This window comes from Garra rufa, chromosome 19 (genome assembly GCF_049309525.1).
Source record: "Garra rufa chromosome 19, GarRuf1.0, whole genome shotgun sequence".
NCBI classification, from domain to species: Eukaryota; Metazoa; Chordata; class Actinopteri; order Cypriniformes; family Cyprinidae; genus Garra; species Garra rufa.
Genome location: NC_133379.1, coordinates 37,246,803 through 37,267,058, shown reverse-complemented (window position 1 = coordinate 37,267,058; position 20,256 = coordinate 37,246,803). Strand labels below are relative to the sequence as shown.

Here is a 20,256-nt window from a genome sequence, read left to right as displayed (position 1 = left end):
AGAACTGCTTGAAGATGTTGCACTGTTTAAGGGGTGAAGACCGCTGCCTTACACAAACAGGTGAGAATCGTTTAAAGTATTTTTACTAAATTAAGTCATTATTTTTATCTCTTCTGAGCATTTGAGCATTTCCAGTTTTGAGCTTAGATAGTACTTTTAATATCACCTCACTATGGAAGCCCATTCTGCAATTCTGACTTTTTTTCTATCAATTGCGAGTTTGTATCTTACAATTCTGACTTTTTTTCTTAGAATTGTGAGATATAAACTAGCAATTGCGAGTTATAAAGTCCATTTCTGAGGAGAAAAATAAGACTGATATGTTCACAGAATTTATCTCTCACAATTCTGACTTTATGCAATTCAGACTATAACTTGCAATTGCTCTTTTATCTCACAAATCTGACTTTTTGTCTCGCAATTGCGAGTTTACATATTGCAGTTCTGACTTTTTCTCAGAACTGTAGGATATAAACTCACAATTGCGAGTCATGAAGTCAGAATTGCTAGATATAAAGTCAGAATTTCGGGATATAAAAACTTGCAATTCTGACTTTTTTTTGAGAGTTTGTATCTCAAAATTCAGACATCTCCTAATATCTCCTAATTCTGACTTTATAACTCGCAATTGCGAGTTTATATCATGCAATTCTGACTATAACTTGTAATTGTGACTTTTTATCTAGCAATTCTCACTTTTTTTTCAGAACTGTAAGATATAAACTCACAACTGCGATTTTTAAAGTCAGAATTACTAGATATAAACCAGAATTGTGGGATATAAACTCACAAAAAAGACTGATGTTTGAATTGATATCTCACAATTCTGACTTTATTACTTGCATTTGCGAGTTTATATCATGCAATTCTGACTATAAATTGCAATTGTGACTTTTTATCTTGCAATTCTGACTTTTTATTTAGAACTGTAAGATATAAACTCACAATTGCGATTTATAAAGTCAGAATTACTAGATATAAACCAGAATTGCAGGATATAAATTCACTGAAAAGACTGATGTTTACAGAATTGATCTCACATTTCTGACTTTATAACTTGCATTTGAGAGTTTATATTGTGACTTTTTATCTTGCAATTCTGACTTTATAACTTGCATTTGCGAGTTTATATCATGCAATTCTGACTATAACTTGCAATTGCAACTTTTTAATCACAGTTTTGTTTTTTTGTCTCACAATTGCGAGTTTACATCTTGCAATTAAGACTTTTTTCTTATAATTGTGATAAATAAACTCGCAATTGCGAGTTATGAAGTCTATTTCTGAGGTAAAAAAATACTGATATGTTCACAGATTTTATAACTCCCAATTCTGACTTTTTATCTCGCAATTCTAACTTTTTTTTCAGAACCGTAAGATATAAACTCACAATTGCGATTTTTAAAGTCAGAATTACTAGATATAAACCAGAATTGTGGGATATAAACTCACAAAAAAGACAGAATTGCTATCTCACAATTCTGATTTTACTTGCATTTGTGAGTTTATATCATGCAATTCTGACTATAAATTGCAATTGTGACTTTTTATCTTGCAATTCTGACTTTTTTATTTAGAACTGTAAGATATAAACTCACACTTGTGAGTTATAAAGTCAGAATTACTAGATATAAACCAGAATTGCGAGAATTGTGAGATATAAACTTGCAATTGCAAGTTATAAAGTCCATTTCTGAGGAGAAAAAAAAGACAATTCTGACAATTCGGCTCGTAATTGCAACTTTTTATCTCACCATTCTGACTTTTTTCTTGCAATTGCAAGTTTATATCTTACAATTCTGACTATAACTTGCAATTGCACGAAAAAAAGTCAGAATTGCAGGTTTGTATCACATTCTGAGAAAATCAGAATTGTGAGATAAGTCGTAATAACCTTTAAAAAAATGATTCAGTGGCACAAACTGGCTTCCATACGCCTCAGCTTTGATTCATGAATCCACTTCTGTTTTCTTTGTTTCCATCAGCGACGGATGTTGACGGCCAGTTAGTGGTTTACAAAGGCTGTGTCTCCAAATCTTTTTGTGATTCTACAACATTTAATCCTCTTGTTTCGAACTTCACATGCTGTGAGGCGAGCCTATGTAATGGTAATAACGATGTCACCAAGAGCACCACTACTAAGAGCTCCACCCGGAGCACTATCAACTGTAATAATGGTGCTCAGAGTGTCACTCAGAGCTTCCTGTTCCTTTGCTGGTCTCTACTCTCCTTTTTCCTTCTACACTGAATGCAGAAGCTATTCAGTTTCAACAGAATATAGATATAGAATATATTTGACATGTTGTGATGTATTTAAAAAGATGTACAAAATGTGATTAATTATTAAAAAAAATGTATATTTACAGTTTTATGAATTAAAAGTATAACCATCACCTTTCTGGGTTTATTTCAAGAACACTTACAATGCATGCACAAGACAAGAAATTTGCTGTTAATCAGAGGACATTATTATCTACTATACAATAGTCAAAGCAATACAATAATTTAAAAAAAGCTGAACTACTTTTGCAAAATATGTAATTAAGTTACTAGCTGAGTGATATGTTTTTGATTTGAATCAACAATAGCCAATATAATGTTGATATATTTGCAACAATTTAACTAGATTGAGTCCCCACGCCTAAAAAGAAGTTGTTCACTTCCAGAACAAAAATTTGCAGATAATTTACTAATAATTTACTTTGTCATCCAAGATGTTCATGTCTTTCTTTCTTCATTTAAAAAGAAATTATGTTTCTTGAGGAAAACATTTCAGGAATGCTCTTCATATAGTGGACTTCTATGGTGCCCACGAGGTTGAACTTCCAAAATGCAGCTTCAAAGGGCTCTAAACGATCGCTTGAAGAACTTTTTAAGGCACCTTTATTTTTAAGATTGCAGGCGGGGCTCACAGCTTTGGATTTACCCCGGGCTCTCTGTGAACAGTTTAGCAGATTGCCCACATTAATCCCATGATTCAGCTTGTTCAGTCCCAGCAATTTATGTACCTTTGACTGGCTTTTTTTAGCCACTCAATTGAACTGGAATGACTCTTTTCTGAACCTGTTGTTTCATATAGGCCTGGGATCCTCAAATCTGACCCGCGAGATCCACTTTTCACGTTTAGCTCTAACCCTAATCAAGCACCCCTGAGCATGCTAATCAATGTCTTCAGGATCATTAGAAAATCACAGCTGGGTGAATTTGATCAAAGTTGGAGCTAAGCTCTGCATCTTGTGGGATTACAAATTTAAGAATCGGTTTACAATATGCTGATCCTATGTTCTGACACAGCATCACAGGAAAATCTAAAGTGAAATCTAGAGGTACAGATGATGACATTCTAAGAAGATTAAATTATGCAGCCCAGGTGTCTGAGACACTAACCTTTGTGTTCTCAAGGTACAGCTATGCTTTTGTCTCTATGATAATGTGAAGGTATGGGCAATACTGTCAGACTGATTGGATTAGCACCTATGCCTTTGAATGACACTGTTATGATAATGAGATCAGGGCTGGGGGAACTCCAGTAATGGGCTGATTCCTGTACTGCATTTGCATACTTTGTTTAGATTGTCTCCACCTCTAAGTATCCCTCCCCCTGGAAATGTATATAAACTAATGCATCTGCCTTAGTCAGACGACTTTTGATGACTGCAGCAACGATAAAGAGAAACTTCTGCTTCAAGATATCCAAAACGTCTCCTGGTCTCTAAGAAAAAGTTCACAACAATCTCATGAGCAGTGTTGGTTAAGTTGGGTAAGTTACTCTAAACAAGTAATTAATTAATTACTAGTTGCTAATTACATGTTCAACAGTGTAATTAAATTATTGTACAAATGACTCTCTCCAAATTACTTATTACAAGAGCTGGGTAGTAACTGACTACATGTCATCTGGATTACATAATCAGATTCCAAAAATAAAGTACTTGTAATTAGAGTAAATTACAGTTTAAAATACTCATAATCAAACTACAGCCATTTTTAATGGATTACATGATTACAGATTATTCACACAATAGCAATAAATACATAATTCATTGATTCTCCCTAATTTCTCTTTTTCATCTTTTAAATTTTATTTTCTAAAATAGCCAACCGATTATATGCACTTAGTCTAGTTTTGTAGACATTCACACCTAAACTCTTAAAAATGAAGGTGCTTTACAGCTTTTCCTATGCCATTACTGTAAAGATCCTTATTAGAAGAACCTTTTAAGAAGAATCGCCATTTTTGGTTCCACAAAGAACCATTTGGTCAAAGGTTCTTTAAAGAACCATCTCTTTCTCACCTTTTTATAATCTGAAGAACCTTCTTTTGCCACAAAGAACTTTTTGTGAAGCAGAAAGGTTCTTCCAATGTTAAAGAAGTAGCTCACTTTCAGAACAGAAAAATTACAGATAATGTACTCACCCCCTTGTCATCCAAGATGTTCATGTCTTTCTTTCTTCACTCGTAAGGAAATTATGTTTTTTGAGGAAAACGTTTCAGGATTTTTCTCCATATAATGGACTTCTATGGTGCCCCCGAGTTTGAACTTCCAAAATGCAGCTTCAAAGGGCTCTAAACGATCACAGCCGAGGAAAAAAGGTCTTATCTAGCAAAATGATGGGTTATTTTCTAAAAAAAAAAAAAAAAAAAAAATACAATTTATATACTTTTTAACCTCAAATGCTCGTCTTGTTTAGCTCGGCAAGATGAGCGTTTGAGATTAAAAAGTATAAAAGTTTGTAAAATGTTATAAAATAAAATGTTTTTTGAAAATAACTGATGATTTCGCTAGATAAGGCCTTTCTTCCTCGGCTGGGATCATTTTTAGCCCTATGAAGCTGCATTTAAACTGCATTTTGGAAGTTCAAACTTGGGGGCACCATAGAAGTCCACTGGAGAGAAATTCTGAAATGTTTTCCTCAAAAGCACAATTTCTTACGACTGAAGAAAGAAAGACATGAACATCTTGGATGACAAAGGGGCGAGTGCATTATTTGTAAATTCTTGTTCTGAAAGTGAACTACTCCTTTAAAAGGTTCTTTATGGAACCATTTAGACTAAAAAAGGGTCTTCTATGGCATTGTGAAGCACTTTTATTTTTAAGAGTGTAGACTAGGCATTGACACAGCATTCGACCACTCAATTTATCATTTTAGGTTTAAGAAAGGTTGCAACATTGCATCAACAACTGATAAACACTTTTTTATTTGAATTATCACATGTAGGTTTTTTTTAACCATGTATTGTCTTTGGATTGGAAGGCTTTGTTTCAAACTCATTAAAATGCATATATTCACATTATTTATTTTTTTATTTTAAACATTTTGTCATCTCACCAAATACTTACAATTTACTTTAAGTACCCCTAAATATTTCAATAATTATCACATTTGCATGTTCACAGTTTCTTTGATGTTAATTAATGGTCACATGGCATGCAGCTAAATAAAAATATTTCAATATTTTTAAAACAAAGACTATAGAAATAACCTTGAAAGGGACTTTGTTTTAAAATGATTTAATGTAATTAAAAAAATGATTTAATTAATTGTTAGCTTTTTATTAAACTCACAAACCCCCTGCAGTTCCTTTACGAACCCTAGTTTGGGAAACCTTGATGTAATATAATGTTTAATGCACTTCATGTTGTAAATTACAATGAATGGGAGATCATTCTTACTCTTTGCATTTTTTACATCACTGTGGTAGATAATCCTATTTAAATGTGACAAATGAGTCGTCAAAAGTAATCTAAAAGTAATCCAAAAGTAATTGGATTATATAACAGATTACAATTTTTTCAGTAACTTTCTAAATCCTATATCAACCTAAACAAGTAAATGATACAAGGATAGACATTTAACGATTCTTTTAATTCTTTCAAATAAATAATAGATCACTACATAACTTATTCTGATCACACTTTAGATTAGGGTCCAATTCTCACTATTTACTAACTATGACTTTTGCCTCAGTATACTCCAAATTACGGCTTATTATTACTTAGTAACGTAGTTTTTAAATTTAAGAATAGAGTAGGAGTAAGGATTAAGAATAAGGTCTTGCAGAATAAGATAAAAATACGTGCTTTTTAAGTAATAGTCCAAAAGTGCCCTCCAAAAGCTAAAGAAGATACATGTTTCCCAAATTACAAAATAAGTTCATTTACCCTGATCTTCAAATTCAAAAATTTTAAATAAACAAAATACTAAAAAACAAGGAATTTGTGGGATGACCTGAAGGATTTTTCAGTAGAAGTTTTTTAAAGCAGTTCAACTCTTCAGGACAAACAAGGGACTCATGAACAGCTATCACTTAAATGCTAGGATGTGTTTAGCACATTTTAGTAACTTGTAATTTAGTCAATTTTAGCATGCTGCATCATGTTTTTCTTTTGAAAACGTTGCATATCATAGAGGCAGTTATAAAAAAAATGTAAACTGCATTTAACATCATTTACCAGCAGGTGGCAGCAGATAATATTTTGTCCCAAAACAACACCTTTGCACTCGTGAAAGCTGAACAACTGAACCAAAATGGCTTTAAGCAGTTTGGTTCAGTTAACTCCCCTGATCATTGACACTGCTTATTGATTGGTCTCATTGATACTAGTCAGCAGATCAATAAAAGGATAAAGTAAATCTGTTGTAGAAAATGTAACCGCTTTTATCAGAGGGTGCAAAGATCAAATGATGACCATTATGCATGTTTGAGCTCAAATCTAATCTTGTGCATTTGAGCTGACAATAATATTAACGTATTTTACTAAAGCAATCATATAGGCTCCTAAAAACTTGTCTTGTCAAAAAAAAAAAAAAATCCAAAGCTAACTCAGTTAGAGGTTATCAGATATATTTGTGCTGCTTTATTTAAATCTAAAGTGAGTTCCATGTTTAATCAATAATTGAACTTTGACAGTCCCATTCTGAGCAAAAAAAAAAAAAACACTGTATCAGCAGAACTGACCGTGGCTGCGTGACGGAGAGTGTGTCTCTGACCTAGCTGTTATTTTTTGGGACAAAACTGCTAATATTATCATCATTGAGTTAAATAAAACATTTCTATTGTGGATGCCATCAAAGGAAAATGCAAATTAAAAAAAAAAATTAAGTATTATATTTGTTCAAGGCAATCTTGATGTGCAATAATACATGGAGCACAGATTTTTTTTTTTAATGCAAAAAAATGCAATCAAAATAAATAAATAATAGAATTAAACAAAACAGTAAAAGGGAAATATAAAAAAATATATAAAAAAAGAATACAGATAAAGAATGCAAAAAATCAAACAAAAAAATCAGAATTTTTTTTTTATAATTTATATTTAAAAAGGCAACACTTCAAATCCCCTGTGGTTCAAGGCTTTCCTGTAAAAATGTGCAGAAATGAATTGCTAAGTAAATAAATAAATAAAGAGAAAAACATTTGGAAAATAATAATAATAAGTAAATAAAGAGAGAAAAAACACTTGTAAAATAATAAGAAGCTTGAAAAATAACAAATAAATAAAACAATTTTGGCAAAAAAAAAAAAAAATTAAGAAGAAACATTGTACCTAAAAATAGGCATGGATGAGTGCCACTTAAAAATAAAATGAATAATCAACATATTTTAAAAAAAATTGTTATTTAAAAATGGTTTTAAAATGTGCATTTGATTTTAAAATGATTTACTAATGTACTTTTTTACTTGTTTTATTAATCTACATTTTAAAACATTAATTAAATGGACAGCTTTGTCTATTTATTACACATTTAAAAATATTTGATTTACTTACTGTTTTATAGTTTTATTAAACTACACTTTAAATTGAATGTATATGAATTAAATAAACAACTTTAAATAAGTATATTAATTTGTCCATGAAAATAGATGTTTCTTTATTTACATTTTTGAATTTATGTTTGAATTATTAAATTGATTAATTGAATTGTTATTTTATTTTTGTATGACACTCTGCCACATATTAACAAAACAGAAAATAGAAAAAAATAAAAAACATCAAACTAAAGTACTTCAAAATTGAAAAAAATCGAACGAGCGATTGGTCGAGCGAGAGAGAAAGTCAGAAGGAGAGGGAGAGAGAGCGAGAGCGCGCAGCCCATTGGCAGCGTGCTCACCTGATTGCGGGGCTTCTTTTCATCTTCTGCCGCATCAAAGGGTCATTTCGCTCGCGGCGCTGAGAATGAAGTGATCACCCGCAACGCGTCACCTGCGCCGTTAACATCTACATTGACGCTTTTCACCCACAGCATGACCATGAAGAAGAGCAAACCAATTGCTCTGGACCGGCGCGATATTCATTCCCTGCTGGACGTGATCGGCGGTTTCGGTGCCGTAGTCGCCGTAGGGATCATTGCCATGCTGTCGGTGTGCGCCGCGTTCTTCATTTACCGATCCTTTAGAGGTCAGCGCGGAAAGGGTGACGAGAATAGCGAGAACGAGACGACGGTAGCGACGGAGGAAGAGAGCACGGCTCGGAGGAGGAAAAGAGAGAGGGATGATGATCGACCTACCGAGTCAACAGGTAAACCGGACAATTGTTGAAGCATAGTATGAACACTGAATGTTTATGCCAGACTTTTTGGCTGTAGCACATATAAAATGTCTCTAATACTTGTCAGATGTCAGTGTAATTGGTCTCTAGAGAAACCACACTTGTCAACGTGACAAACAGAGATGGCAAATATGTGTTTTGGTAAGCGGCCCATGCTGTTTTGGCCAGTCAGTAAACTTAGCCAATCAGAAACGCTTTCTGAATGTCAATCACTTGCGGAGGGCGGAGTTTTGGAGATTGATTACGTTATTCATTTTGGTTATGGTCATGTTTGTAATAATTTTACATTAAAATCTTGTTCGCACTCCATTTAGATATGAAGTCAGGATATATTTGAATAAATAATTAACGTCAATCAGTGGTCTAAATCGTTCATACTTAAAGGAGTAGTTCACTTTCAGAACAAAATTTACAGATAATGTACTCACCACCTTGTCATTCAAGATGTTTGTCTTTCTTTCTTCAGTCGTAAGGATATTATGTTTTTTGAGTAAAACTTTTCACTTCTATGGTGCCCCCTGAGTTTGAACTTCCAAAATGCAGCTTTAAAGGGCTCCAAACGATCACGCCCAAGGGAAAAAAATGTCTTGTCTAGCAAAACAATGGGTTATTTTCTAAAAAAAAAAAAAAAAAAATTACAATTTATATACTTTTTAACCTCAAATGCTCGTCTAGCTCAGAAAGACGAGCGTTTATAAGTATATAAGTTGTAAATGTTTTTTAGAAAAATAACCGATCGTTTCACTAGATAAGACCTTTCTTCCTCTGCTGGGATCATTTAGAGCCCTTTGAAGCTCCATTTTGGAAGTTCAAACTCGGGGGCACCATAGAAGTCCATTATATAGAGAGAAATCCTGAAATGTTTTCTTCAAAAAACACCATTTCTTTACGACTGAAGAAAGAAAGACATGAACATCTTGAATGACAAGGGGGTGAGTACATTATCTGGTAATTCTTGATATGAAAGTGAACTACTCTTTTAAATAAAAATGATAATAGTCAATTTATTAATTAATACTTTTAATCGACAAGGATGCATTAAATTATTTAAAAGTGACTTTTTTAAAGTCGAATATAATTTTACAAAAAAATTCTATTTTAAATGAATGCTGATTATTCATGATGATAATAATAAGAAGAAATCTTTCTTGAACAGCAAATCAGCATATTAGGATGATTTCTTAAGGATCATGTGACACTGAAGACTGGAGTAATGATGCTGAAAATTAAGCTTTGTGTCATAGGAATAAACATTTTAAAAAACAATTGAGGACACAGGTTTACATACTCCTTTGCAGAATGTGCTAAATGTTAATTATTTTACCTAAATAACAGGGATCATGCAATATGCATGTTGTTTTTTATTTAGTACTGACCTGAATAAGACTTTTTTACATGAACTACATTTACATAAAGTTCATGAGATAATAAGAGTTGATTCTTAATACTGTGTTGTTACCTGAATGATCCACAGCTATGTTTAGTGATAGTTGTTAATGAGTCCCTTGTTTGTCCTGAATAGTTAAACTGTCCGCTGTTCTTCAGAAAAATCCTTTTAGGTTTCACAAATTCTTTGGTTTTTCAGTCTTTTTGTATATTTGAACCCTTTCCAATAATGACTGTATGATTTTGGGATCCATATTTTTATGGAAAATAGAAGGAAAAGAAGGATAAATGGTGCATTATGAGCCACGTGGTGAAAACTTTTTTAAAAAAAAATCAAGATTCTGTTCAAAAGTTTTCACCCCTCGCTCCTAATGCACTGTTTCCGTCTGAAGCATAAGTGAGCATTTGAACCTTCTGTAATAGTTGCTTATGAGTCCCTCAGTTATCCTCAGTGTGAAAAGATGCATCTCAAAAGCATACAGTCATTGTTGGAAAGTGTTCAAATACACAAAAATGCTGAAAAACCAAAGAATTTGAAGGGACCTGAAGAATTTTTTTGAAGAACAGCAGGCAGTTTAACTGTTCAGGACAAACAAGGGACTCATGAAAAACTATCCCTAAGCAAAAAAACAGTGGATCATTCAATAGCAACACAGTATTAAGAATTGATGTATGAAAACTTTTTAACATACATTTTTTGTAAATTCAACAATTCATATTTTATGTAAAATATCTTATTCAGGTTAGTACTAAATAAAAAAATAACATGTATTTTGCAAGATCTCTCTCTTTTGGTAAAATAAGTAACATTTTGTAGATTTTGCAAGGTGTATGTAAACTTTTGATCAACTGTGTATTACAATAGAAAACACTTAAGGTGTAACAATTTAGCAATATTACTGTTTTTACTGCATCTTTGATAAAATAAATGCAAAAAAAGTAAAAAAAAAAAAAAAAAAAAAATTTAAACATTTTAAAGACCCCAAACTTTCCTTCAACACTGCAAACCTTTTTTCTTTTTTGCACTTATTTGCAAACTGAATTGTGATCAGTCTTTTCTTTCATATATCTCTTTAACCATTTAACAGGTCTTTACACTGCTTTGCACTACACAGCCTTGTCCTGTCTGAATGTTTGCTGGCTATTATATTCCACAATCTTGTGCATGCAGTTTGGGGGTTGACTAAAAGATCGACAATGACTCTCGTGTTCCGCTGCCAAGAACACAAGATGAACGAGTGTCGTGACAGTGCAGAGTTGAAGGCAGCTCTGATGCAGCATCTCATTTCATAGAGACAAAAGCCTGAAACATACACTTAAAGGGATGGTTCGGAGTAGAATTGACTTCATTGCTATGAACTCCGAAGCCCATCTAAATACCCCATCCGAAGTTTTTTTTTACCTTAGTCAAACATTTATGGAGATATTAGAGTTTTTCGAATTGCTTGTTACAGGAGTGAATGGTACATGTAATGTATCCCGTAAATTGCACCACTAAACGTGCAAGTAATCTTACCAAACTGGTACAGTAGTGTAAATAGGTTATGTACTCACAAAACGCTGCATCAGAACATTTGTAACACGTTTTACCCGAGAACTACTAGTCTCAGAAACTACAAGTCGACGTCACTTCCTTGGTTTGAAAAAAGCACGTAAAAGTCCTCCTACTACATCTGTGTGCATGTCAACTTGTAGGAGGACTTTTACGTGCTTTTTTCAAACCAGGGACGTGACGTCGACGTGTCGCCATTTGTAGTTTTTGAGACTAGTAGGGATCGGCTAAAACGTGTTTTTAAAACACTCATGGTGGACTTACAAATGTGCTGATGCAGCGTTTTGTGAGTACATAACCTATTTACACTACTGTACAAGTTTGGTAAGATTACTTGCACGTTTAGTGATGCAATTTACGAGATACATCACATGTACCATTCACTCCTGTAACAAGCAATTCGAAAAACTCTAATATCTCCATAAATGTTTGACTAAGGTAAAAAAAAACTTCGGATGGGGTATTTACATGGGCTTCAGAGTTCATAGCAATGAAGTCAATTCTACTCCGAACCATCCCTTTAAACTTTATTATTAGATACTAGATTGCAAATGCAAATCTGTCATAAGTTTTGTTTTTTCCCTCATGGTTTTGTGCTGCTTGATTACTGATGATTTTTGATTGATTTATTACTCACAAGGTCCCTCAGTAAATAACCTACTGCAACTGCAGGTCAATTACACCAACTATTTTTGGATTTGAAAACAGTGACATGTACTTTTCCCATGAACTGACTGTTTTTCTCCATACTAATATTGTTTAACAACTATAAAACCAATGAAAACTAATGCACCAATAACATTTTGAGTCAAAAATGATGTAAAACAATAAAAAAAGACATAAATGTTTGATTACTCAGCACAGGTGACGTAATGCATTTTTGTTCTCGTTTAGGAGCATGTGAGGATGGAAAGCAGGACCTCTCATCCACCGACAACATGCTCCTTCCTACTGAAGTGCCAGAGAAAGACCTAAATGAAAGCACTCTTAAGGACTTGGAGGAGATTACAGATGAGCTTCTAACAGACTTGGAACCCAGAATGGGAGATAAAACGGATTCTGATCTGGATCAGTGTGTAGAAATGGATCCTGATGAAAAAACAGAATGTGAGGAACATATTCAGCAAGATGTTGATGATGATGATGGTGGATGTGAGGTTTTGGCCGATGTGAATGTGGGTTTGACACAAACGGGCAATTCTGCCAAGAAGGAAATTGAGGAATATCTTGACAAATCTGTAAGTTTGGAAACAGACGAACCATCTGAAACTGAAAGCGCTCGGGAGATTATTTATCAGAGGCATCAGGATCACATCACAGACCATGTCTCATCCAATCCCAGTAAGATGCAATTAGAAGAACACATTAAGACGTCAGTGGTGGAGGAAGTGGAAAACATGAGCAAGAAGTTTGAAGACCATCATGATTGGCGTTTCCCACGAACAAATAACTTTGATTGCTGTTGCAGTGATAAGAAGACGGACACGTTGGAGAAAATGAAAGGCCAGCCATGGTTTCATAGTGGAAGCTACACCACAGACGGCATAAACCTGAGCGCGGCTGTGGAAACGATGGTCAACCACAACAGCAGGTTTGACTTCCAGAACTACTTGGGTTTCCAAACTGATAATACGTTCATTGGTGGTTCTTCAATACAGGTGAGCCTCTCACAAGAGAAGAAAACTGATGAAGAGGGTACAATAGAGAAGAAACAAGAAAAGAATGAGATTAGCATCATGGACGCAATTATGGACAATAACGAGTGGCTAAACGTAGGAGCACCAGAGTACAAAGATCTTCCTTGGCTTACGGCAATAGCAACCGAAGAAAAACAGACGCAACAAGAGCAAGTCAAGACTGGTTTAACCAAAGATGATGAAGAACCAGCGAATAAAAGAGTAGCGACTGTTCCGCCTTTATCACAAGCAGTTGACGTAACCTTCAGGATTCATTACATCACATACTCTCCTAGCCAGCTGGTGGCTGTCACCGGGAGTCTGCAGGAATTGGGGGACTGGGAAAGATTTGTTCCACTACAGAAAGCCAAGGACGGCTTCTGGGCCAACACCATCAGCCTCCCTGTGGAGAGCCAGGTGGAGTGGAAGTTCGTCCTGGTGGAGGACGGAAGGATCTCTCGCTGGGAGGAGTGTGGAAACCGCTATCTCTTTTTAACAAGCCAAGATGAAGACGTCTATCTTGATAAGTGCTGGGGATGTTGTTGAACTCAGAGGTGACTTGTTTAGGGCTGCACGATTAATCACTATAAAATTTGAAATGAAAATTGTGAAATGGCTGCAGTTTAAATAAATAAATAAATATATATGGAGGGTTTGCCCTTATGTCACGCTTTGGTCAGTTACCCAGATGCGTGGCCATATTGGCGATACTCGGATGCAAACAACAGCATTGATTAGACGATTAATGTACTACTGAATATGTTGTTCTGGTTATTTATGCTGTCTAAACCACGAAATAAAAAAAAAAGTGTGGAAGCTGCTAAATCATATAGAGAAGGACTTAGTAAGTAGGAAAGGGTGCAATATTTTGACAAATTAAAGTTAAGGTGGTAAAGATACATACAAAGAGTATTAATTAACACATAGCCTAATATTTCACCTACCTGATCGGAAATGATAAGAACAAACACGAATGTTGTCATGGTTCAGTTTGACCACAATCACCTTTTGTTCCTCAAGACAGTTTTTCACTCTTCTCCTTGTTTTGAACTTTTGGCAGTCTATATTACTCCAAGTCTTTTTCCTGGTTTGACCAATTAGTACAGCCCAAAGCATGACAACAATTGACCATTTTCAGCAGAAATCATCAGCAAAACTTTGCAAGTTCAGTGCCGCAAAATGGCAGATTGATGGCGCGTCGTGAAAACACTGTAAGCGCTGCGCATTTCAGAGTGAAGTGCGCGGGAATGTGTTTGTACACGTGACCGGCTTATTATCCTGAGCGTTTCAAAGCGGCTCGGTTTGTGGTAAATATCGCTTCACACGAACTCTGCATGTCTGAATTTGGATCATTTTAATGTTAATCTGCAAATGCAACATGCGCCATCAATCTTATTGACAAAAAAGAAGCTCCCTGTGGTTTTCATTTGAAAAATAAATAAATAAAGACAGACATTATTTTTTGTAATATAACATTGTAATTTTACAGTTGTAATATAACATTAAATCATTATTAATATGTTATTTTTTTAATATTATTGTTTTATTTTACAGTGAAATATTACAATAGTAAAACTTATATTTCTATTTTTATTTAACAATAACAACAATTATTATTAATTTTATCATTATTACTTTATAGCTATAGTGATATATACACTACCAGTCAAATTTTTTTAGTCTCTTCTGCTTCTGCGTTTATTTGAAAAAAAAAAAAACACACAGCAAATCAGTAAAAATGTTTAAAAAAATTTACTATTTAAAATAATTGTTTCTGTTTGAATCTATTTGAAAATATAATTTATTCCTGTGATTTAAATAAAAACCTTCAAATAAAAGTCTTTATATTCACTTTTGATCAATTTAAAGCATCCTCCATGCTAAATAAAGTATAATGTTACATATAATGATACATACAATATTACACTGATAGTATAATGTTACAAAAGCTTTTTTTTCAGATAAATGCTAATGTTTGGATCTTTCTATTCATCAAAGGATCCTGAAAACATGTACTCATCTTTGAAATATAGAAAATAATAATAATAAATGTTTCTTGAACAGCGAATCAGCATATTAGAATACTTTCTAAAGGATCATGTGACACTGAAGACTGGAGTAATGATGCTGAAAATATAGCTTTGATCACGAGAATACATTTAATTTTAAAATACATTCAAATAGAATGCCGTTTTTTTAAATAGTAAAAATATTTTACAATATTACTGCTTTTGCTGTATTTTCAAATAAATGCAGGCTTGGTGAACAGAAGATACTTCTTTAAAAAAATAAATAAATAAATAAAAATCTTACTATTCAAAAACTTTTGACTGGTAGTGTTTAACCAATGTATTGCAGCACTAACAAGCACATCAAAACAATTATTAATCACATTTTAAATTTGGCAAATTCCCCAAATCGTGCAGCCCTACTATCTTCTTCCAACTCTATACAGCAATAAAAATCCATAGTGCATTATTGAAATCCAATATGTATGACTATATTGTAATATTATTAATTATTACTGAATTATTCCATTAAAGCATGAGGCTGTTGAACTGTTACTATAGCAATAAGATTATAATATTACAAATATGCACTTTTGTACTGCAATAAATGTTGATTATATCCATGTGTCTGCCCTTAAAACTATAATCCTGTATCAGCGATGTACCAAAATTGAGAAAATCCACAAAAAGTCTTGTCTTTCATGTATACGGGAAAATCCTAATGCTTCCAGAGGTTGACTACACCTCTTTTAAAATGTATCGCAAAATGTTTTGTGTGTGAACACTTATTTTAATCTGAAATGTTGCAAGAATCACACTGATCTCTTCATGATCTGGAACCATACTCTATGCAAGTGCACAAATCCAGACATAATTGCATTAGAAACCTCAGTTCTCAGGGGAAGTCGGTTTCCTTCAAATGTGATTTTAACTGAATTATTTATTATGTAAGTTTCTAGCTATGCACATGTTGATCTAAAAGAGAAAACTAACTGTAGAAGAAGTCAATTTGTCCTAATCGGTTATAGCGCCCCATGTGGCCACACTGAAAATATAACACCTATTTAAGCATTTTAAACATTTCAGAATACATTTGAGTTTGAATTGTTTTAAACTTGCATAGAGTATCTTTCAGGCCTGTGATATGGTTGTGTAGTGAATGCTGTGTGAACTGCTTGAGCAATGCAAAACCACCAGCCAAAAACACAATTTTCTTCGAAGCTGTTTGGAATCCAGCTCTTACTCTAATCTGTTTAACGCTGACATAAAATCAGCTTAATCGTCCTAAATCCCAGCCTGGACTGTATGCACACAGCATTTACTTCAAACTTAACAGCTGCTGTTCTGTGAAGTCTATTACATCATTTAAAATCAGTGATTCCTATTGACAACATCACTGTAGCTTTGTTTGCCATCACTGTCAGCTGCATGTGGCAGACTCTAATTAGGTATTTACAGAGATTTTATGCTTTAGATAGCAATGATACACAAGTATATGAATACATTTTTTATTGTTTCACAACGATTGCCTTAAAATGAATAACCTTTGCTGCTTTCACTTTTGACTACACATGTTTATTTGTCTTATGGCTTCAATTGTTTTTGTTTTATGTGAAATTCAGGTGTAATACTGTGTCTGACCTTTAAACGTATGTTTAACTGTCAATCAGTAAATGTCACTCAGCAAATACTTAATTCAATAAAATAAATTATATTGACAGAGAGTCATTGTCCTGTGCAAATGTGCCTCACTGTAATAAACAAATCATGTATATACAGTCAAAAGTTTACACCCCCCTTTTCAAAATCTGCAAAATGTTAATTATTTTACCAATATAAGAGGGATCATACAAAATGCACGTTATTGTTTATTTAGTACTGACCTGAAGATATTTCACATAAAAGATGTTTACAATATAGTCCACAAGAGAAAATAATAGATCATTTATAAAAATAAAAAAAAATATTAAAAAATGACCCATTTCAAAAGTTCACATACACTTGATTCTTTATACTGTGTTGTTATCTGTTTTTTGTTTAGTGATAGTTGTTCATGAGTCCCTTGTTTGTCCTGAACAGTTAAACTGCCTGTTGTTCGTCAGAAAAATCCTTCAGGTCCCACAAATTCTTTGGTTTGTCAGCATTTGTGTGTATTTGAACCCTTTCCAACAATTACTGTATTGTTTTGAGATCCATCTTTTGACACTGAAGACAACTGAGACACACATATGCAACTATTACAGAAGGTTCAAACGCTCACTGATGCTCCAGAAGGAAAAACAATGCATTAAGAGCCGGGGGTGAAAACCTTTGAACAGAATGGAGATGTGTACATTTTTCTTAATTTTTCTTTCATTTAGTACTGTCCTTCAGAGGCTACAGAAGATTGTTAAATGTTTCCCAGAAGACAAAATAAGTCAATTTTACCCTGATCTTCAAATTCAACTATTATTTTCTTTTGTGGACTATATGTAAACATCTTTTATGAGAAATATATTATTCAGGTCAGTATTAAATAACATTAAATAACATGCATTTTGTATGAACCCTCTTATTTTGGTAAAATAATTAAGATTTTGCAGACTTTTGACCTCAACTATATACAGTTATGTATTTTTGGCCCTCTTCAAACAAGCAAAGATCATGAGATCATACGCAAAAAAATTAATTTTAAAACTTAATCTTGCTTTTCGATAAGATTGCAGGTTAAACAGATGCTTACAGAATCTCTTTTAGATTGAGCAAGTCTCTAAAGTTCGTACGCAATTGTCAATACTAACTAAAATCAATTCTTAGCCAATACAACATGGCTTAAAAGTGAATGATGTTTTGGTGTCCTTGATCTAAAGACAATATGATAAACTACTGTAATCAGAAACCTGACTCTGCTGTCCTATTAAAAAGACAGCATATATATTGCAGTGCTTATTTTAGCTTCAATCCACTGCAGCGCTAATTTGCTGTTTTACTCCCCAAACAGACAGTGTCTTTGGCCTCTGATGGGATCATGAAATATTTATGGGTTCAAAGGAAGGATGAGACATTTGATGGAACATTGTAACACTGTGCAAATGGAAGATTTCATATTCTTCTTCATGACATCATTGTATTGCTTGTATTCTTGTTTTCACAGAGAATTTCTGTGTATGTGCGACATATAAACAGATCTAGAGTATTTGCATATGTGGCGTCATGAGTTTCCAGAGCCCACAGGACTGTAAATGATTAATTTTACCACAACAAGAGGAGTAATTAAAGGTCAGAAAATGAGAACTCAAACAAAAGAGAGAGATAAAGAGCCTAAAAATCAAAACCAAGTTAGTTTAGACAAATATACACCAGTCAAAACGAATACAATGCAGTCTGGAACTTGTAAATGTTTAAACCGTGCAGTTTAGGGTTGGTATATTTTTTAATGTTTAAATATGTTTCTAATGCTCACCAAGGCTTGCATTTCTTATTTGATCAAAGATACAGAATAAACAGTGTAAAATATTATTACCATTTAAAGCAACTGCTTTCTATTTGAATTTATTTTAAAATGTACAAGTTTTTGTACTGTAAGATTTTTAATGTTTTTTAAAGAAGCCTCTTCTGCTCACCAAGCCTGCATTTATTTGATTCAAAGTACAGCAAAAACAGTAAAATTGTGAAATATTTTTACTATTTTAAAAAAGTGTTTTCTTTTTGAATATATTTTAAAATACAATTTATTCCTGTGATCAAAGCTGAATTTTCAGCATCATTACTCCAGTCACATGACCCTTCACAAATCATTCTAATATTCTGATTTGCTGTTAAAGAAACATTTATTATTATTATTATTATTATTATTATTATCAATATTTAAAACAGTTGAGCACATTTTTTCAGGATTCTTCTTGATGAATAGAAAGATCCAAAAATCAGCATTTATCTGAAATTAAAAAAAAGCTTTTGTATCATTATACACTGTACCATTCAAAAGCTTGGAGTCAGTATTTAATTCAATTAAATTCAAGTTTTTTTTTGTTTTTTTTTTGTATGGCACTTTTCACGATACAAATTATTTTAAAGCAGCTTTAAATTTGCAGTTTGTTAAATGAAAGTTTCTACAATATATTTAGTAGTAGCATACAGTAGTAGGTTATGGGGGGGATTAATTACATAATTATTTCTATAATTAATTATAGAAATGTAATACTTTTATTTAGCAAAAGTGATGATAAAGACATTTATGTTTCAAAATATGTCCATTTCAGAAAAATGCTCTTCTTCTGAACTTTCTATGCATCAAAGAAACCTGAAAAAATTATACTCTAAAAATTATAGCTGTTTTCGACATAATAAATGTTTTTGAGCAGCAAATCGGAATATTAAAATGATTTCTGAAGGATCATGTGACTGGAGTAATGATACTAAAAATTCAGCTTCGAAATCACAGGAATAAATTACATTTTAAAATCTATTCAAATAGAAAACACAAATTTTAAATAGTATGAATATTTCAGAATTGTACTGCTTTTTTAGAATTTAAAATTCTGCAAAGCTGAATTTTCAGCATCATTACACCAGTCTTTAGTGTGACATGATCCTTCAGAAATCATTTTAATATGCTGATTTGCTGCTTGAGAAGCATTTCTGTTTATTATCAGTGATGAAAACACCTCTGCTGCTTCATAATTTGGTGAAAACAAAAGATTCTTTGATGAACAGAAACTGTCATGCAACAGTAAATACACTAATTCAGTAATGCATCTAAACAGAGTCACGATAAAGGCTCCAGACAGAGATAGAAAACAGGTCATCTCTGAATATCCCAGCCTTCCTTGGAGAAAAAGGACTTCTGACTTCAGCCTAAAACAGGTTTGATTTTCAATGGCCTAGTTTATCCCTGTAACAAAACTGTTTAAAACAGCCTAAAGTGGCTGTAGTTAGTTTATTTTCACTGCTCAGGCTGGTCTGTTTTTTGGTTTTGGTTTGTTGTTTCTTATCCGCAGGCAGTTTAGCATGTTTATTTTAAAGGTGCAAGTGTGTGTGTCAAGCAAAAAAAAAAAAAAAAAAACAAGAGTTCAATGCTATTGCTTTTAATAGATTTCTCA

At 33.1% G+C, this 20,256-nt stretch overlaps 1 protein-coding gene across 1 annotated transcript; it reads left to right on the top strand.

Moving 5' to 3' along the window:
• The first annotated feature begins 8,096 nt into the window (after nt 1-8,096).
• stbd1 (starch binding domain 1) lies at nt 8,097-16,899 on the top strand. Its single transcript, XM_073824362.1, has 2 exons — nt 8,097-8,522; nt 12,385-16,899. The coding sequence occupies exons 1-2, from the start codon at nt 8,249-8,251 to the stop codon at nt 13,710-13,712; spliced, it is 1,602 nt and encodes a 533-aa protein (XP_073680463.1). The 5' UTR covers nt 8,097-8,248; the 3' UTR covers nt 13,713-16,899.
• Nucleotides 16,900-20,256: the final 3,357 nt, after the last annotated feature.

Coding starts and splice junctions, on each gene's coding strand:
- stbd1 (XM_073824362.1), top strand. CDS start 8,249: ATGACCATGAAGAAGAGCAAACCAATTGCTCTGGACCGGCGCGATATT. Junction 8,523..12,384: donor TCGACCTACCGAGTCAACAG/GTAAACCGGACA, acceptor GTTCTCGTTTAG/GAGCATGTGAGGATGGAAAG.